This window comes from Perca fluviatilis, chromosome 10 (genome assembly GCF_010015445.1).
Source record: "Perca fluviatilis chromosome 10, GENO_Pfluv_1.0, whole genome shotgun sequence".
NCBI lineage: Eukaryota > Metazoa > Chordata > Actinopteri > Perciformes > Percidae > Perca > Perca fluviatilis.
Genome location: NC_053121.1, coordinates 31,177,627 through 31,199,800, shown reverse-complemented (window position 1 = coordinate 31,199,800; position 22,174 = coordinate 31,177,627). Strand labels below are relative to the sequence as shown.

The window sequence follows — 22,174 nt, the reverse complement described above, 5'->3', positions numbered from 1 at the left end:
TTTATTAGGCTTTAACTTTTTAAAACTCTGATTTATTCAAATTTTCAGGACAAATGCTTGTAATTTCGGGACTATACTGAGTTTTCCGGATGTCTGGTCACCCTACTCTCAGAACTCAGCACTATGCTTAAAGGCCCGGACACATAGAGCCAATAATCGGCCATTGGACAGTCTGGCGAGGTCATTGACTCGAGTCTGTTTGGTGTGTTCCGTGCCACCGTCCATCCGAGGGGCTGTTGTCCTTCATTTTGGCCGATTTGACATGTATAATCGGCAGGATGGGCACTGCCGGCAGTCAGACTCAAATGACCCATCTGATTGGTAGTGTGCTAACCCAGAAACGGGGAGCGGAATGAGCGTGACTAGTGTCTCACAAAATCTGACAAAAATCTTTTAAGCTGACCTTTGTTGATCTGAAATGAAGACAGATTCAGCAACTGCATGGCCTATTTCTCGCTTGTTTTCAGAAACATGTTTCAGTGAACTATTTTAGTACAATATGAGATCGTATTCTGAACAAGCCGCCATGACAGTCTGTCTTTGAATTTCCGGAGAAACAAGACCCACGTGACGCGTTCGTCATCAGCTGCCGGTTTTCATTTTTGGGCGACAATACAGATTAGCGCCGCCTGCTGTTATGGAGACATAGTACGTCTCGTCGCTTTGGTGTGTTCCGAGGCACTTTTTTGACCAACTCGGGGAGACTGATCAGCCCAACTGCCTTTCCTGCCAAGGGTCGGTCGTCTGGTCAGTGTGTCTCCAGCCTTAGTTTAGTTCTATGGACTGCATTTAAATGACCTAATGCTAATTACATTAGCATCTCAATATGATCCAAAGTGCTTGTCGGACCGCCAAACAGCATCTGAAACCCCCTCTCTCCACACATTTAAGATGTTGAGATTGGGAGGGCCTGCTTTCGCCAATTTTTATAACTTGTAAGAAACCGAAAATCTCACATTCACAGTGTTTTTGCCAGCTGTGTGCAGGTGATAGAGTTAAAGATAAAGGATTTGTACCTTTCATTCTTCACACAACTATTTCAATTACTTTTGGTGTGTAAATACGAGTGAAAGGCCACACAAATGCCTTCGAGGTGTGTTGGCCCTTATCCCCATTTGTATGAGTGAATGCATCAAAACTACAAAAACAAGAAACAAACAAAAGACAAAGAGCTCTTAAAAACAGATCAGGGAGCCACAAGGGGGCTTTGACAGCAGGATTTTCTGAACAGGTATTAACATTTTGGGCTTTAGATGTGGTTGGAAGATACATTGTACAAAAATGTTACAAACATACTAAGACCTTTTATGTTCTTAAAACACCCGAGTATGAGCCACATGGACTGGACAGTTGGGTTGGATTCTTTAGAAACTCAGAATTTAATTAATTGTTGTTTGATGTTGTACTTCCTGAATGAACAAGATAAACCTACGCAGACATATTGCCGTGCAGTTTGGTGAGTTCACATTATTTTAATGTGTACTACTCTATGTCTAGTACTTAAAGGTGAACTGTTTTGCGTTTCCGTATTTTCTGTCATATCTATAATGTCATAATGTTGGATTTTCATGTTAAACATGGCCAGAGCTTCAAATAATGAGGTAAACGTATTTCAGAGAAATCCCTGTGAGCGTAAACGTTCGGATTTCCCACTGTTCCAAACACTTTTTCTACTTTTTCTACTATCAACCAAGCCGGCCTTCTCTGGCCTATGATTTTGTCATAGGCAACATGCTAACGGCAGTGAAATCTGCCAATGTTGTTCATTTCTCCCCAATTTAGGGTCACATTACTGTTGAAACATGTCCGGTTGGGTAGTATTTGGTTCAGAAGCCTTTATTGGTGATTTTCATGGTACAAAGTCCTGCTTTATAGACTGGGCTTTTTTGGGAGGGGGGCTCAAAGAGACAGGTGCTCCTACAGAGCGTCTCTGACAGAGGGTGAATACAGATCCAGCAGCCATGGGCAGTATGAGAAAAATAAAGTGTTTTTTGAACATTGAAGCATGTAAACATGTTCTAGTACAAACACAAAATACAAGTATGAACCTGAAAATGCTATATAATAGATCACCTTTAAAAGAAGTGAGAAATCCAGTAAATCAACATTTTCTTTTCACTCAAATCTTTTTGGATTCTAACTATTGTATCCTGATCTTCTTGCTTCAAGCTTTCTATTCTAACCTTTAGGCTAACAAGTTATTTTAGAGTCCAGGGACAAAAGGCCAAGCAGTCTGGTCAGCTTGTTGACTGCTGGACAGACAGTCAAGAGGATTGGCTCTGCAGTCCTGCCCAGGTAAACAACGTCCCAGATTACCATCAGATAATTGAGACTGAAGCCAGGCTGCAATGGTGACAATGACAGACAGGAACTGTGACCTGCAGACCACTCCGAGGAGACAATCTAACATCTACCTGCCTAGAGTTAACATGAGAAAAGGAGACATGCTATTAAATTGTCTGGGGCAGAACTTCCTCAGGAGAACTGCAAAAAAAAGCTTATTTTAGCCATGTAGCTGATGTTATTATCCAGAATGCATTGTGCTTAAGAAGGAGAAGCATTTTTTGTTTTTTTCTTATACTCTAATTCTCTCTCCCTCTTGGTAAACAACAATTAACAGTAGGTCATGATCACTTTGCTTAAAAAAAAAGTTAAGATAAATTAATAAACTGCACATTGATTACTGGTGCACCTAATTTTAAGTTTTGATCCCATGCCCATCCAAGTGAATGAGGACTATCAGTAAGAGGACAGAAAAGTATCTAAACAGCAGTACCAGTATTGATAAACTCCTAACAAAACTCATCCTAATACATGTGATCACATCAACCAGGGCTGGTTGGGAATAAACAACTTAAGATCAATGCTACTTTTCTGATCAAGCATACTTTAGCTATTACAGGCCCAAAATGTGACACAGCCATGTTCCTGTGACACATCCTATTCAGGGGAACTATCTCTGCACCGCTGAGTGAAGGCTACAAGCATCTTGTGAAGAGGTGTGACGGGTTGCATTGAGGCTAAACTGCACGTTGAAAGAGGAAGGTCGTTTAGAGTAGTCATCTCCGGGGTTGGCAGGTTGACCCCTTACCGCCGCACATCTGCAATTACAACTCAGCATGTCCCCAGAGTCGACTCGTAGCGGGCACCACTGCACCCACCAATGAAGCGGAACAAGGGGACAGAGAATGCATGACTTGCCATCCATTCAGCAGGACTGAGCCGCTCGCTTCGCCTTGCCCTTGCCTCTCCTGCTTGGCTAACCAGGCCTGACCCAAATATGATGTCCCCGAATGAGACACGGCTTTAGCAGCACCCGGGGAACTGTCAGCTCCAACGCACATCCTCTATTTATTTCTTTTCCCTTTCCTTTTTTCTGTCTTGCTTCTTTAAATAAGCTGATCTCTTCGCAGCCTTTCTTGCTCCAGTGATCTTTTGATTTCCGTCTCTACCTGTGCTTTCACTCAGCCTGTCTTTGCCACATTTGTCACCTGCTCCGTCAGATAGCTGGGAGCTTAAGCTAATGGTGGCATTACTGTATAATATTACCTTGAAATGACTCAAACTTTCAACAATCTTAATGCCATAGCTCTTATCTCCTCTTACTTATGCTGCTGATATGCCAGCCCCTGGTGGAGCAAGCTGTCTAAATGAGATGCATCACTTTCCTCTCAGAACCCAGGAGCTGCTTGTTCAGTCTATTGATCTACTTCTTCCCCCTTATACTGTAAGAACACACTTCAACACTGAGAATCAATGACACAGTGAATGGCCTTTCACTGTGAAATGTATTAGGAAACACATTGTGATGGAGTCATGCAGTACCGCTTGAAATAAGTTTTTATTGTCTTAGTAAAACGTAAACAGAGCTGTATCAATGAAATGTACGCATTTCTTTGAAGCATTAGTCATTTTAAATTCCTAACCACAAATAAACAAACACATCATAAGCAATGCACTGACAAGATTAGTACATTGTGGGTTATTTAAAAGCAAATAAAGTCACAATGGGGGGGGGGTCTTTGAGCATGGAACAAAGCTAAGCTTGGATTCACTTTTGAAGGTAAATCTTGTGCATTGACAGTAAAAATTAAAGGTACAAAAAAAGGAAACAGTAGTGCTGGCTAAGTGAAGAGAAGAAATCATGCCATGTTGATGTAATTTGCGCATTAACATGTATTCTTTTCTTAAATACAAAGATTTGTTTGTTGTTAGTTTTAAAATATTTGTAGATTAAATAAATTGTAAGAGGACATTGACTAAAATTATTGCTACTTTTAATGACATTTCAGGCACATTCTTGGGGCTTAAACAACAAACAAATGAGTTAGCAGGATGGCAGAAAGCTGAGAGCAACTGACCTGTCAAAGTACTCGGATTGGTGTTAGGGTGTTGTTTTGGGTACCGGAGAGTAGGGCTGCACAATTAATTGCAATTTTATCGAAATCGCAATATGGACTACTGCAATATCAAAAATCGCAGGTGGGGGAGGGAGCAATGTTTGTTAAAGGCATAACATGTGTCAAACACTTCTGAATTAAAGTGATGGTTCGGAGTAATTCACCCTAGGGTCCTTTGCACAATGATCTCGAGCCAAACACCCCCCCAGAAGCTAGGGTGAATTACTCCGAACCATCACTTTAAGTATTGTGGTAGGCCGTCATGTTGAATGTAAACAAAAAGCTGCTTCCCTTCGCTGCGCTATCGTCATTGTGTAAGGCTCGCCTCAACGGTTGTGATTGGTGCGTCGATTTGGAAAAATTGGAAATGGGCTTGAATGGGCTCTTGGCCAGACTGACTTGCAAAGCAAATCTCAAATTTGTTGGAAGTTCATCAGGGTTTTCCCAGGCTAGTATTGTGGTGCTCCAGCCTACAAATTGTATCCTACAGACTTAAAGAAAAAAATCTTTGTTTTGTACAGACCCTTGAAAAAAATCACATTATAATCAGTAACATTTTTTATTTTTATTTTAATATTTTTCTAGGAAAATAAGAATAATGATACAAAAATAAAATTCCCTCCAATATCGTGGATCATATCGCAATCGTAATATCAGTCAAAATAATCGCAGTTAGATATTTTCCTCACATTGTGCAGCCCTACCGGACAGACAAAGAAATACCAGGATATCCAGTTAGTAGCAATAGATCCATGATTTTGAAGGCTTATGAGATGCAACATTACATTGCTGTTTATACTATTAGTTAAGCAGCAGTGTAATGTTCAACATGGCAGCTATCATTTTAGTTTTTGTTGTGACAATGGTAAAGTAATTTTAGATGATAACTAAGTAAAAGTATAGAGATGGGGCCCTATTTTAACGATCTGAAACGCAAGTATCAAACGTGAAACGCAAGTAGCTTTGTGGGCGGATCTCGGGCGCTGTTACTATTATACCGGCGGGATAAATTTAGATTGCGCCCGACACAAATCTAAAATGGGTTGGTCTGAAGTAGCTAGGTGTGGTTTGGGCGTAACGTACAATAAACCAATCAGACAATCTCACATTCCCTTTAAGAGCAGGCGCGCTTGTTCCATGGCTGATTGCTATTATGACGGCGGATTTGCCTGGCGCACGCCAGCGGGAGCTGTCCGGGATGCTGCAAAGTAATAAATGCCAGTCTTGACCGGGTGGAGATGTTGCTGCGGCCTCTCGGGCGCATCTCCTCAAGTCTGGAGAGGATTGCTGCAGCCATGGAGCGTGGGCCTCCAAATGCACCACCTGCTCCTGTTGTGCCCCTTCCTCCTCCCCCCCACTCCATCTCCGTCCACCCGCTCCATCAGGACCGCATCGCGCATTGCCACTCCCGGACCAGATCCCGCCGGAGTGTCCAATCCCACCGTAGTTCAACATCACGTCTCCTTAATTCCTCTAATATTTCCTCATTTATGTTATCAACACATCCATGATTCATGGAAATGTTGTGTAAAACACAACAAGCCACACACACTTTTTGAGGACTGTACTGTAAAGTGCCTCCTGACCAATCCAAACACCTGAAGCGCATTTTCAGTAATATTTTTCCTTGTAATTATGTATGGTTTGCAAAAATGGGAACTGCTGCGTCTGTGTCGATGAGAGAAGCAAAGTGTATGCGCGTTGTGCACACGCTACATTATGGCCAAGCATGCGCCCCTAAAATAGCATCTGAATAACTGCGCCACTGACTTTAGACTACCGCCACTGACTTCAGACCAGGTTGTTCCACTGTGGCGGAATTGTTTTCTGAAACTGCAAAATAGCACTGGGGAACGTTTGCGCCTGAACACGCCTCCTCTTTTCGCTGAACCGCCCCCGGGAGCGTAAATACATTCCCTAATTTACCGACATGCGTCTGTGGAGGGAAAAGTCCGCTGTACGTCGGGTGCAAATTAGGAATGATACATGCGTCGGTGTACAAAGGCAATTGCGCTGAGTGCAAGATAGGGCCCTTAATGTTACAAGTCCTTTGCGTTGGCACTTCCACCATGTCGAAGCAGTGGTTCAGTTCAAATGAATGAGGGGGTTGTTTCCTTGCTGAACGCAGCCTGGAAGGTTCTGAGGTTTTGTAGAAGGATTCAAATCTTGTGACAGAAATCTGACCTCTGACTCTTTGATTGTCTCTTATACATAAACAAACGTTTGATGATCACCATAAACAATAAAAGTCTCATACATGGTGATCCATAAACATGGATACATAAACTGCTTTATGAACTGTAATGGCTCAATAAAACTACAACAAATTTAACAGCCATAATTAAGGATGAGATTTTCAGTTAACTGCCCATTTAAATGTCACATAAACTGCCTTTTCCTGGATCTTTAAGTGGTTTATTTAGTATGTTTTCGTTAGTTGAAGGTGAGGGAAACCTTTCCTCTTTGGAGCTGAAGTGGGGTTGGGCTGCTGGTTGTTGGAGAAGATTAAACAGCCCGTTCACCATCTTAACTTTCAGATGAGCTTTTTTGATGTTCAGCTGCTGCCCATCTCTAGCTGTCTCCTCCATTAAATCAATTTATTTAAGCACATGCATGTGTCATTTCAATTTGGTAACATTGTGCCCATTTTAGCAAATGCTAATGTGTCATCCGTCCTTCAGGTTGTCTTAGAATCGTTAGTTTTGTATTACTTAAAATTTGTGTTTGTGGATTTGCCACATATTTAAATGACAGAATAATGGAATTGGTTAATTTACAACTGGCCACCTCATCTGGCTGGCTGAGCCTTCAGAAAGACTAATCCCAGATTTGTGGATCCATTTCAGGAGTAACAACATGTAGCTAAAGGCTATTTTGATATATTTTCACAGGCCCTGGAGCTGCAGGCAAGGAATTAAAGTGCTGTACAATGTTTCTTTTTGTGTTCTGATTATGCAGCGTGATCTTCTCTCACAAAGCTGGGGCAGCGGCAGCTTACATGTAATAGAAGCCAGTGTGTGATGTGAGAGTGTTACCAGTTTGTTTCTTTAACCTACTAGAAAATGTCTTGGGTGGAAATAAAAAGCATGTTACTCTCCTTTAACAACTAAAAGCCAAATGCAACACACTATAACATTAATTATATAGCACAATAATAAAGATAATGTGAAGAGTATGTTCCTACAAAAGGTTAATGTGACAAAAGCACAAATTAAATGCCAGTGTTTGATACATTAATGTAAAAGGCAAGTGAACAGTAAAGAATATGGCTGCAAATAATGATTATTTTCTCTTTCTAGTAATCTGCCCTTTTTTAAATTCATTTATCAAGTGTTTAGACTATATAAAGTCAGAAAATAGTGAAAAATAATCCATCAAATTTTTAATTTTAACAAGCAAGCACAGGCATTAAAGCAGTCCATGCAGTAAAAACAATACAAAGGAGACAAGAGAAAGGAGAATAGTCACACAGAGGCCACATCGAAAGCACACACAAGACATAACATGGAGACAGGAAGCAGAGATGGAACGGCAGCAACAATGACTATGTCACATCAAACACACATCACATCTGACAGATGTGTGCAGTTATAGTTATCGGACAGCCATGTTTTAAGGTGTGTTGAAAAGGTGCTGTATGTACGTATATCTTTGATAGTAGTGGGCAGTGAATTCCAGTTTTGTATTGCCGTAACAAAGAGTTCACCATGAAAAGAAAAAAAAAAGAAAAGTCAGGCAAGCAAACACTTTTACCTTTTCAGTATCAGAATTGCCTGCACCATGTTATCCTACTGAGGAATCCATTTAACTTTTAGTGCATGGCACACTTTATTTGCAGTCCATGAGATCATCCTGATGCCAAATGCAGAGACATTATTTTCGAATCTTCAAATAGACCCTGTCAGAGGCCAGCAGTGTATGATTTAATAGTAGTGGTGGGCTCCACCAACAGTGTAAATATGTGTAACTGTTTGAATGATAAGCTTCGGAGCATGGAGTTCAGCCAGCATTTCTTGGAAAAATATAAATTTTTTCTTGTCTCTTTTGACTAAGCGTACCAGATGATAAAACATCTGAACATATGAGCAGAAAGATATGAAGATATTTCCGAAATGTCTGTCATTTCTTAACGTAACCACTTGTGATAGCCTATTTACTTCTGTGCAGCAGTGCTAATTGCCTCTGGTAATCAGCTGACATTATGTTGTAGGCCAGGAAGGCTGGGCCGGTTAGTGTCCTGCAGCGTCCCAGTACGAAGGCCAATCACTGTCAGTGCAATGACATGACTGCATGTGACAACACACAAACACTGCAGAGGAACCATATACATCACTTTCTGTCGTGCACATGCTACTACAGTATGACTGGGTCGGGCAAGGGAGCTTACAAAGGTGATCAGTTTTTATGCATGTCATTTGTTTATACACTACATTTAGGATTTGTGAAAGAGCACAATAATCTGTTTGGTTTGATGGTCAGATAATTAGATGGCATCATATTAACTGGCCTGTAGGGCTTCAATGAATCCTCTCTCGATCACATTTGATCTTGTTAAGTAACAGATGGAAGCTGAGAAAAGTTTAAAATATTGAGGACATGAACGCCTTCATCGCATCCAAACATGTTTGTGTTTTTGGCCTCAGGGCAGCTATCCAATCCTACAGAATAATGGAGAAGCAGCAACATGATCCCATTTTCTCTGTGTGTCAGTATTTGTGGTAATTCAATAGGCTACAATAACCACCACTGTTGTTGAGCAAACATTTGAGACATGATAAAAAGTTCTTATGAAAAAAATCTGATAATGAATGTGAATATTCCGTATGTGTGTCAGCTAACGTTGGCCACATTTTAGCTTGCCTGTAGACAAAAACATGAATATGAAATATGCATTGACAAGGTTTTAATATTAAAAAGCAAGACTGTCCTCCCAAGAGGATAACAGAATCATTAATTTTAGCAAGCTGCTCGTTAGAGCTGTAACAATTCCAAATTTTGCTGTACAATTAATTGTCTCAGAAATAATTGCAATTAACAATATAATTGTCTCTTTCAGTCAAATTAAAAAAATACTGATTTATTACTTTTTCATGAATGAATTCCGGTATATATCTTTTGGTTATATCACTGTCATGTGACCCAGATAATGTAATAACACAAGTACACTGCCTATGAAGTAAACCACGCCTCTTTATTATCTTAAAACATTGTATATTTTTTTAAATTAACATAAAATTGATAGTCATGATGCTGGTGACAGTTACTACTGATGGATAGCAAACGTTAGCCTAAGTGGGAGGCTGCTAACAGTTATAGTAGCATCAGACTGTCGTTTCCAACTAAATATTAGCCTATAGATCATTGTTATTAATAACAGGTTGATCAATTACAGACGACACTTAGCCTAACAATAGTGATTTAATCAGATATGTATTTCCACATAAGCAGTATGCGGCCACCGTGTTGGGTCATTGATCCACTGATACGGGGGAAGACTGAGGGGACATAACGGCGATCAACCTTCATTTATTAAGGTATCGTGAACGCTCAGGTTCAGGCAAGGTCAGAAAATAAACATTAAACATGTGTATAAAAATTACATTTTTTTTAACAAGAAATAAATCCATACACATTTGTCAAAATTATGATCCAAACACACGTCAAATTGCATTGACTTCTATAGGATCGTCTCTTTTCTATCCCCCAAAAGGGGGCGTGGCCTTGACGTTTAGCGTTAAGCACGTGGTCATTATTGTAAGCATGTAGGCGAAAGTCCCCTAACCTTAACAAACAAGTCATTAAAACCCGTAACGTGATCTTTCCCTAAGAACCTAACTCATTTGTTTATGTTTTCCTAAACCTAACCAAACCTTAACCAGATTGTTGTCACATCAGATACAATAGATTTATTTTTCAACAATGTTTTGTAACTGTTGGAACTGGAAAGCACCGAAAATTCATATAGTTGTTCTAGAGCAGGGATCTTCAACAGGGAGTCCGGGACCCCTAGGGGGTCCTCAGAGTCATTGTAATTGTAATAGTAATTGCTAAGTTTTTTTCAATGAATCCAACATATTATTAGCAAATATTAATCCCCACATGATAGGCTTACTGGCCTATGTAAGGTAGTCACTAAGGTAGCCATCCACAGATACAGTTAATACTGAGGATTTACTGTGCCACATGTATGTTTTAAAATGAAAACATTCATAAGGCTCAATTTTTTATTTTTATTTTAAACTCTTAGTATTCCATGCAAAAAAGGTATGTACAAAGGCTTTATGTGTTAGCCTTTCAAATAAGGACAAGCCTATATAGAGTACCTCCCAGCATTATAGTTTGTAGCAGCTAGTTTTACATTTTAGTGCACAAGTATGAGGAGGAAGGACAGAGGGCCAAAGTGAAACCGGAACTTTTGGATTCAATTTCAGAAGTAAGAAATTCAAAATTACACTGACATTTATAATAATACAAATAACTAGAAATCCAGCCTTGGAACAACATAACCTTATTCAACAGTATGCCGTGTGGTTCACTACACATGTTTAGATAAGGATGGTATTTAAAACAAGTCCACAGTCGAGGGGAAGCCAGAGTTCAGACATGTCTGTAATAACAGCAAGTCAGCAAGGACGGAACAATGTAAGAGTATTTAGACAACAGAGATTACAGCAACAAAACAAAAGAAATAAATAAAAAAAATAAGAGTGTTGGTGAATTTGCTGTATAGCCACATTCGCACAGGACTAGTATTACCTGGGGACCTCTAGTAATTTGTAATAATTGTGGAGGTCATCTGTGATCTATAGCTGTACAAATCTGCCATGTCTGTAATTTGTCAAGTAAAAATTCCACCGCAAATGACCTACCATATATCGCCAAACACACAGGAGAATATTAGTCCCCTGCGAATCGGCATCTCTGCTATATGGGCTCGCATTGGCTGCGTTGGCAATTATAAATAAACATTTTGACAGAGCCTTGACATCATATGCGGGGGGTAATTTCAGTAAATTTGAGTAAAATACAGACTTCGCTTATCTAGTGGGAATGCAATGTACAAAACACAGACGTGGGGGGGATTTCTAAATCACATGAGGACCCCTGGTAATATGAGCCCCATGCGAATAGGGCTTATGTTTGGAACCAAGTTATGATAACGCGCCGGCATTGCTGCGCTGACATTTTTAAGGGAGCTGTAGTTAAGTTTTGTTGTTTGTTAACAAATGAATCGTCATTTAACTTTGTTGAAATCATTAAGGTGTCATCTTCTTATAGCAAGTAAGTGATGCAGTAAAAGCTTAATTGTGAACAGTAAACCTCAGGAACATATTTCATTGTTTCATGCTTAATGTGGAGGTCAGGTCAGGATTTCGGCTCTCTGTTCCCACCATGATAACTTGTAAAATGCTACCTCAAAGGTGAACACTTTTTGTTAGAGTCTACTTTAACTGCCAATGCCATCTGTGACAAGCTGTCCGCAAACTGCTCTCTGCCCAGCAAAATGCAAGTGGGTCTGTATGCACAGCTCAAATTGGTCTGACCCTTTAACCCTCATGCAACGTAAGCATCTGAGTCCCCACTGCACCAACAAGAACATTCTACTCAGCAAGACATGCACACATAGTTACGGTTTGGTACGCTTCAGTGGGTTGGTACATTGATTTGGTATGAGATGTTAAAAACATATATCTGATATACTTTTTAGCTGGTCACCTTTGCAATAATGTTATGTACCCCACTTTGTCAATGTATTTTATTGCAGTACTGAATAATTAGGTCTTTGGTAATAGAAAAGAAAAAAGAAGACAGACACCAGCTAATCATTTTAGCAAACACGGTTCTGCAAGACATTGGTATCTGCTTTTTTTTTTTTACATTATGAATGGAGAAATGATTCAGATCTGCCAAACATTATGATTGCAAATGTAAGCCCTTTTGGGGGCTCATCACAGCATCTAATGGTAATCTACACAGATGTGCCAGCTGCTGAAGAAATCTCTAATTAGGAAAATGTTTGCAACTGGCTGAAAAAGTGAGTCATGACTTAATTATACACACACTCCCAACTTAAAGATTTGACCGTCCTACACAGAGATGTTAAAGTGCAGGGTCAGCAACGAACTGGCACTCAGTATGTTGCTTAAGGACACTTCAGCAGAGCAGATGCTTGCTGTCATGGGGCCCGAGCCCCAGCCTTCCAGTTGAAGGACACCCTCTTTAATCACTTTACCACCGTATACCGTAGTGTAACAGCGCCTGCAGCATTAACCAGTCATCCACATGTGCTATGGCTGACCCGTGGGCTCATCCAATTCATTATCTAACACAGACTTTTTATTCTGGCTTTTTGGTGCAGTCAAAGTGAGCTCTGGAGCGTTTATGGCCATAAGTGTATTCAAGGTTAAAATAACACAACCAAACTAAAGTGAAACCCTGACAACCTTCCCCTCATCTACATGAAAGTACTCTTTTTTGGCTCCAAAATGAACATCTGACCAACTAATGCAATGCTGGTAAAATCATTTTTTTGTTGTTGGATAAATTAAAGAAGACCAGATTCTACAAATAGATTTCATTTTTGACGCAGTTTTTGACGCTTTTGAAATTTCCACTTCAACTGTAAAATGCTAAAAGGCACTGTGTGCAGTCTAATCCACTAACTGTGATTTGCCATGCTTATAATTTGGTTCTTGTTTAGTTTAATGGGCGATAATGATGTTAATAGGCTTTCAGAATATCTTATAAGCTAAATTATGATATGTTCTAATTTGGAGAACTTCCGTATGTGAGTGTAAACAATAATTAGTGAAATTGTTTTGGATACTTTAATACACCTTTTAGTTTGGATGAGTCATGCTGGGGTTTACTTTGAGGCCACATTCAGTTAAGCTCTTTAGCATTAAGTTAATTAAGCTCTTCCATTCATTTCTATTGAAGCCCAAACAACAGATACATTCAAGCATGTTGCTGCAATCTCCAGGTGTTGCAGGTCCGAACCTCCCAACTTTGCTTATAATAATAATATTTTCTGTTCAGATTAAGCAACTTGCTACATGTTAAATCTCAACAAACCTTATGCTGGTACACAACCACCTAGAAAGAGAGACAAAAACATTTGAGGTGAAAGTACAACGACGGATATAAAACTAAATGTACAAAAGTTTGACCCTTATTCACCATTATAGTTGAGATTTATCAGCATTTAACCTTAAAGAGGCTCTTTTGTTTGTTGCATTTCTTCCTCAGAACATGAAAGACTTCAAACCAAAATATCTGCTACTTTATAATTCCAGTACATCTCTGATTCACATCACGAAGAACTTCAATCTCTGCTTTGTCCTTGGTTAGAAATCTTTTGAAGTGTTCCTCTTCACTTCCTTTCATGTTTATGTGTCCTTCACTGAACACCAAAGTCCCTTTATGTCTCTGTGCTGTGGAAAGAAACACTCTGGACTCCCTTTTTGATGAGTGTTAAATAACAAACATGGCCCGAGGTTGTATAACCTGAGCTATTTCACCTATGTTAGCTCACATCACACCGGTGCAGTGAGACATATTTAAGCCAGCGAGATGAACCAAAACACACCGGCCACGATAGCTGCTGATAGGTTTCCCTGGCAACTGTTGCTGCTCTTGAATTAATGCCAGACTTTCACCAGGCCTCTGTTATCTGTAGGTGTGGTTTCTCGAGGAGGGGGAATACAGTCACTAATGAGAAAACATTTCCAACAGGGATCTGCTGCATGACGGTGGCTGGCATCAACTCCCAAGCCGCGCTCACCCACAGGCATGGAATAATACTATTCAAACTGCAGAAGGAGCTTAATGCACCTCTCTTCTCAAGTGATGGCTGACTTATACCAAGATTACTTAAAAGACTTGGAAAAATGAAAGTTACATTTAAATGTGTTGATTTATTTATTAATTAGCTTAGGGAGCGTAGTGGATGAAGAATTTAAATTCCTTGTGGTGACTGATGTGGGTCCACCTACGGTCAAGTTTTCTCGAGAAACACTGTGAACTCACTCCCTGTAAGTCAAACAGGACAGATCCAAATCTCAACTCCAGGCCTTGATGTGAAATGTTGGAATGTGTGTTAAGCTTGGGCCAAACCTGACGACTAGTTAAAACCTACAAAGACAGGATGAAAAAAAAAAAAACATTAAGACTGTTTCTATTTTTTTGTCTTTGATCAGTCTATAAAAATAATATCCCCCTCGCAGAGGAACTACATAAATTATAGTATAATCAGACCGTCTGTCTGCCTCCTTGTATTTTCAACTTTCATTCACACCAACTGAACGGATGAATTAATGAATATCCAGAAAAACGCAAAAAGGAAGATGGTCAACTTAACTAAAAATTGTATTCTTGGACTTTATAATTTAGCCAGCAGAATCTAATACCTAATAGATTCACTAAGGGAGAATAATGATTAATTAAGGCTTTAAAGCTATAGGTAGTAACTTCAAAAAAATATTAATTATAAAATCATTTTTACATCGTATTTACTCAAACCGTCACTATATCCTGACAGTACTACGTGAATCAAACAATCTGTGAAAAGAATCATGTTCCTCTGAACCTGTACATCAGCCAGTGTATTGGCATGTAGCAGTTGTGTGTTGGTGAGAGTGTGATGGAGGGAGGGAGGTGAGGCTTCCACACTGCGGTGAAAACAGCAAAAGAGAATATGTCACTGTTCATTTGCTTTGTGTGGGTGTGGGTGATAGGCATTTGTTGCTTTTTGCTAATAACACCTCCTACGGGCTGGGAGCCAGCTTGACGCAGAGAATGAACGTGTCAGTCGACTGCATCAAACATTAATGAGAATATAAAGACGTTCCACAATGTAAAATGTCACACAGTGATTGTGAAGACGCGATGATGGGGTGTCGCTAATTACACAGCAACAGAGTCGTTTCTATGGTTACACCAATATATCAGGCCGGTATTGACTACAGTTATGTAACAATATTTTCCTTTCAGCTTGAGTGTGAGTTATCCATCCAGGTAGTTTTGAGATTTAGAGATATTGTAGATTATTTTCATTGTCAATCTGATTATTTTCTCGATCGATTAATCGGTCTATAAAATGGCAGAAATCAATGTTTTCCAAAGCACCAGATGACGTCCTCAAATTACCTGTTTGGTCCACAACTCAAAGATATTCATTTTATGCTCACAGAGAAGAGAGGAAACTAGAAAATATTCACATTTAAAAAACTGGAATCAGAATTTTTTTTACTTTTTTATTATAAAATGCTCAAACCGATTAATCAATTATCAAAATAGTTGCCGATTAAGTTAAGAGTTGACAACTAATCGATTAATCTTTGTAGCTTTACAGCAGATACTGAACACTGAGCTCCATGGGATGTTGTTTGTGGTGCTTAAGCTTTCGACTAGTGGTTTTGTTTTTCTACCATATTAAATGGTCTTTATCAGAATATTGAGTTTGCTCAAATGTCATTGATCTGTTGACATGCAAGCTCTGTAGCTTAGCTTATTCTTATTCTTCTTCTTTTATTTTTTTTAAAGATTATTTTTTGGGCATTTTTAGGCCTTTAATGACAGGACAGCTGAAGAAATGAAAGAGGAGAGAGAGGGGGGAATGACATGCAGCAAAGGGCCACAGGTCGGAGTCGAACCCGAGCCCGCTGCGTCGAGAAGTAAGCCTCTACATAGGGGCGCCCGGTCCACCAACTGAGCTATCCGGGCGCCCTTCTTTGGCACTTAAAGCCTTTATCATACACAGTAGAGAGATGTCAGGCAGCAAGGGAGAGAGAGATGCAACAAAAGTCCCCGGCCTCTTTAACCAGGGAAGTTGTTGTTCATGTTCAGCCTCTTAACCCCCTAAACCACTGGATCCCAGAATAAAGTTAATTTTTTACCTTAAAAATTGTAATAGTAGTTTGACTAAGTAATACCAACTCAAGCTTCATTTACAAGTATTTTGTTTAGCTTTTTTTTTAAAGTAAGTGGACCTTGAGTTGGTATCACTTTGTCAAAAAAAAAACACATCTTTAACTACATTTAGGTTTTGAGCTTGCATGTCCACAGATCCAAAGTTCAGAAAATTAGGATAGTAAGTGGACCTTGAGTTGGAATTATTTTGTCAAAAAACATTATATCTGTAAGGAGACAGTGCTGTTGTGTTTTTAAAATGTAAAGTTTTGGAGCTTTTCTTTTATTGACAACGATGTAGATAACAGATTATTTTTCTGCTATTCTTGTTTGTTTGTTTTATATCATTGTAAAGTCAATATATTTGGATTATGGACTGTTGGTTGAATGAAACAATCCAACTGGTGATGTCTGCCTTGGCGCAGGGATGTTTTGATGTGTTGACAATTTTTTGACATTTTATAGACTAAACGATAATAGTGAAAATAGTTATTGTCCTAATATCACAACACTCCAGATGTCATTGTGAACGTCTGTCAACTGGTTATCTGCACAAAAAAAGAGGATCTGTTGATAGTGAGATTGGTGTATTGATGTCACTGTATTTCAAAAGAGATGTTGCTGTTGAGTCAAAATGCCATCTTGGATGAACTGTGTCTTTGAAGAACAACTTACTACAAATGGAACAGCACTTGTTAGGGAAGATCATTTTTGGCGTTTTTCCTTGAGGATTCAGTGATTCATTCTCTAAATGTCTGCTGGAAGAAGGCTAACGCTGTAGTTTACCACAGGCTGAAGTAAAGAGACACCTACATCCACCCAGCCTACACAGAGCTCCAGTCTGACATCTGCACCACCTCCAATCACAAACCACTGGAGGTGAAACTATTCTCAAATTCTTTTCTTTACTTGTCTTATAGATTTTGATGTAACTCCAAGTTATGTTTCCCAACAAACGGCACAGCAGAGGGACTTCCTGTAACATGTTGTTATAGAAATGGCAAGCTCTGCAAGTCCCAAAGGTTTGCTGCAAACCAGCCTGTATTCATCAAACCAGACCTGACAGATCACTGGATTTACCCTGCTAAATATCCATGCATGCACTGCTGCTTAATAAGCAGATGGCCTTTTGCTTACGCCATCTAGATTCTGATGAACCTAAAATAAAAAAATGAATTCCCTGGGGCTTTCTAATCAAAAGAATGACAAAACTGCAATCATGCAAAAGTGTTTGTCTGCTGAACTATTGTGTTCGAACCAACAATTTCTACATGATTTCCATTCCCTGTGATGCATCATGTGGCGGGTGCACCCATGAATGAATTCACTCAGCAGTGGTCTGCTCCATAGGATTAGGCCACAAGCCCCGGAGTGGTAGTGACAAACTGGAAGCTAAAAGGCCAACAACATATGGCGCATGGGTTTATGGGATTACTCAATTAACAAGGTGACTCAGAAAGCTGCTAATCTACAAAATGTTCCGACTGAGTATGGACACAGACTGTGACGCATGGAGGGAAGCACATCTTTTGAGCATCCACCACCCAATTAAACACACACACCTCATGTGTGTATGGTTAAGCAGTCAGCTCTAATTGTATTAGCCTAAATGTAGAGCCAAGCGCGCTGAGGCTTTCTGGGTGTCTGGGGGCTCAAACACTCACTCACTCAATCAGGCAAAAATGGTGTGTAAACCAGCCACTAAACACTTGAGGCTGTCAGCGAGAGCTTCATTAATTGTAATTATCCTGACATTTTCCTGACACAAAGTGCACCGCAGGCAGAAACACCACCTATCAAGTGCGCTGTCAGCTCTGCGCGCAAATCATAAACGCGCGCGGCATGGAGGGACGTGACGCACAAATGGGCTACTAATCCGCGAGTGGACACCTTTTTACGCAACGAGACAGAAGACAAGACGGGTATCATCAGTTAAAACGGGCGCCGTTGATTCACAATCATTCATGATGAGAACTAATTTAAACGTCTTTGACCAATTGAAACCTCTTTGCACGCAGACTTTTGGCGCAGGGAAAGGTGCCAACTGGGTAGAGACCCGGTACAAACGTAGATTTGATACGGGTATACAGTTCATTTCATTTGTAAATCCTACGTGCGGAGATTGGTAATAGTCTGTAGTAAGGGTTAATAACAACTTAATGCAATCAGACCAATTCAGTGTTTCCAAAAGTGACAATTCCCGATCGCATTCCCTAGGAAAACCGTGTTTGCTGTTAGTCCTTGTCAAACCCCCCAGGGGTTTCATTCAGAGGTCAGACGCTTACCTTGTGGGAAAGGGTTGGGTTGCACGACATGCAGAAAAACGTGCACCATATGGAACAAGATCCCTATGGGTCCCGGTTCGTAATGGGCCAGAGTCTCGTAAACTCCCGCAGGCACATAACCGAAATCCAACTTTCCCGGGGGTGGGAGTCTCCGCGGCTCCGTCTCTTGTTGGAGTTCGCCGGACGCCAAAAACACCCACAGTAGCAGGAGGATCCCGGTCTTCCACATCGTGCTAAAATCAAACCGAGACTGGTCTTTAAACTGGGCTTAGATACCCAAAGAGGACTGTAAACTGGAAGATGACTGTCTGGATTCTTATATTTCTTATCAAAGGGGAAGGGGTGAGAGTAAAAAGTGTCCAGATGGATGGACCGCAGCTTTTTAAGTCCTGCTGCCTGCGGAGTGACTCGTTCTGAGCATCGCTCCCCGCGGTCTGAGGCTCCTTAACGGACGCAAACCGGTCAATCTTCTCTCCCGTCTCCGGTTTTCGATGCGTTCAGTCCCACCGAGATGAGCGCGCATGCCGCTTCCACTCCAGCATCTGTGCGCACGGAGCTGTGCTGCGTCACTGGAGCGGGCGGGGGTTGCGCGCCTCGTCACTTTTATCCTGGTCCACAAGGAAGCGCTCCTCCTTCCGGGGAGTGGAGGATGCAGCTCAGAGGATAGGAACATCTTGTATTTCAATATTTGGTAATCAGATACTGCTGTACTTGAGTCGCAATACCGCCCTGTAAAACTACTCTATAACAAGTAACAGTCCTCCATTCAAATGTTTTGGTAAAGTATTATCAGAAAGGTCTGAGCTTTAAAATGACTCAAGTAATTTAGTAAGTACTCGTAAATTCAAACAGAATGGTGTGTATATATATATATATATATATATATATATATATATATATATATATATATATATATATATATATATATATATATCATATCATATTTATCATTGATGCATTAACATGTGAGCAGCATTTTAATGTAGTCAATGTGGAGATGATTTTATTTTGTCTGTAATTATGTAAAATCTCCAATGTAACCAGTAACTACAGCTGTCAGATAAATGTAGAGGAATGAAAAGTACAATATTTCCATCTGAAAGAAGTATAAAGTAGCACAACATGGTAATATTCCCAAATAAAATTGTACTTGTAAATGTAGTTCTTAAATTTACTTTGCAGCTTGTACTTTTTGTATTTCCATTTCGTTTTATAATACTTTTACTTCACTACATCTCAGAGGGAAATGCTGTTCTTTTTTACTCCGCTGCATTTATCTGACAGCTTTAGCGACTTTATAAAACGATGCAGTACTTCTCGTGCTTTACAGTATTTCACTTTCCATGTCTCCAGCCAACAGGTGCTCTCTGTCCTCCCGACCTTTGACCCCTTTTCCACCCAGAGGGCAGACACAGGATACCTGGGGTGCAGCCCAGAGGCGAGATTGGTGGAGCAGCGATCAGGTGGGTTTTGCTTCTGTCTCTTTGTACAATAACGTCCTTGTCCTCTCTGCGGAACACATGGGGCCCCCGGCTCCTGGACACAAGAGGGACTCCTGTTTGTAACCGTTTGATCAGTGATTCTGAGCACCTTTCTTCACTGATCACACACACTCATTAGAACTGCAGGGGAGGGGGGCGGGACTTTTAGCTGGACAGACACTTAAGGCAGACACTGACGGAGGAAATAATGTGATTGGCGAAGGACTTTGGTAACACTTTATAATGCAGCACATGCGTTGCAGTGTAATTTTGTTGTATGAATCGGGTACCAATAAAAAACATGACTATGGGGAACAAGGGAGTAACAATTTTTGCATTTAGCAGGAAAGGAGGAATACATTATTTTTTAGGTATTTTTGTAAATACTGGTTACTTACGAGAAACAGTAGCAGAACACAAAAACTGAGGTTTTAGAAATACGTGTTAACAAAACAGATCTTCTGCAGAACCTATCAAGTAATTATGTACAGTTATACTATCCTACCAAAACTGTGATGGTACAGTAAGCTGTTTCCCAGTACTGTACCCCAAAGGTACCCAGTATTTAAATGATAACAAATAGAGTTAACTTAGTTCTCCTTTCCTCTAAAATGGCCAAATAGTCTTGTTTTCTTCCTCTGTACCTACGTTTAACTGGCACCTTATTAATACAAAACAATTACACTGTAAATCGTGGGCTGGGTTTTAGTGTTACAAGCACTTCCTCTGTCATTTGAACCAAAAAGACCTCGATACATGACTTATTACATGAATATATGTAATAAAAAATAAATAAAAAAAATAAAATAAAAGTACATATGTAAAATCCGAAAATGCCAGAGCTAACTCCTCATATTGTATTTTAGGGTTTTATTAGTCATTTTCCCTACTTCCTAATTCGTCTCGTGTATGCTGCTGATACCTTCTTGTCATTTATTTGAGGTCGCCTTTTTTGTGGCATTCATTTGTTTTCTTTTTGAAGTAAGATCCCTTTAAGCTCTGTGTCAGAATGTACCATCCTATCATCCTCAAAGTCTATCCGATGGCATGGACTCTCTCCCAAGTACTACTACTACTACTGTTGTCCTGTTTTTAGACAACTTCCTGTTAGCTGAGCTGAAGCCTGTCTCGGTTATAAGGAGATTAGCCCTCTAAGAATGTCAGCTGCAGATTTACTCTACCTGACCTTAACTCCTCAGCAGATACTGAGGTGCTTGGTCTCAGGACAGGTGAGCACATCGGTAGTGTACACCTCGACTTACTGGCAGTGATTTTTCTTTGTTTTTGTGCACTAGAAAAGGATTGACAGTCTGGGCCGACTAGGCTATGGATTAGAGCTGGGCAATATATCGATATTATATCAATATCGTGATATGAGACTAGATATCGTCTTAGATTTTGGATGTCGTAATATGGCACAAGTGTTGTCTTTTCCTGGTTTTAAGTGATGTCATTTTCTGAACTCACCAGTCTGTTGTAACTGTTATATTATTTGCCTTTACCCACTTCCTTATATCCACATTACTGATGATTATTTATCAAAAATCTCATTGTGTAAATATTTTGTGAAAGCGCCAAAAGTCAACACTACAATATCGTTGCGGTATCGATATCGAGGTATTTGGTCAAAAATATCGTGATATTTGATTTTCTCCATATCGCCACTGCCCTACTCTACTTCAACTATATTGAACTACTGAAAACAGACATATTTGTATATGATGTAAAGATGTATAAAAGTATAAAGTGCTACATAACGTACTATTTATTCATTGATTTGAACTACTTTGGATCAGATAACAAAAGTCATTGAATTCTGACATAAATTAAATATTTGGCATAGCTCCTGAAACGTTATTGCCCGACATTGAGTTGTACCATTTATTTTGCACTCAATTGTATTGTATTTTTTCTTCAAGCTTTTCAGACTCGTGATTATGAACCTTATATGTTAAGGACCCAGACAAATGACTCTGAGTAATCCCAGAAACTGCAGCTGGGGAAGTGGAGTAGACATACTCAATCTGTAGTCTAGTTAAAACTTTAAACTTTAGTTGTAGTTTCACATCTGTAGGAAGTTTGTCTCATCTTGACTCCA

At 39.9% G+C, this 22,174-nt stretch overlaps 1 protein-coding gene across 28 annotated transcripts in view; it reads right to left on the bottom strand.

Annotated features, from left to right (window-relative positions):
* Positions 1–19,131, bottom strand: part of prom1a (prominin 1a) — an 80,595-nt gene extending 61,464 nt beyond the window's left edge. For 15 of the 28 annotated variants that reach the window (XR_005640415.1, XR_005640413.1, XR_005640417.1 and 12 more), the window contains exon 1: positions 18,596–18,824. Coding sequence is in view for 9 of the 28 variants with exons in the window: in XM_039813018.1 (XP_039668952.1) it covers positions 18,596–18,824 (229 nt within the window). In the remaining 19 variants the exon portion in view is untranslated. Of the gene's footprint in view, positions 1–18,595 lie in introns of all 28 variants that reach the window. The other 13 variants (XR_005640431.1, XR_005640432.1, XM_039813025.1 and 10 more) reach the window with 4 other exon arrangements.
* Between the last annotated feature and the right edge of the window lie 3,043 nt (positions 19,132–22,174).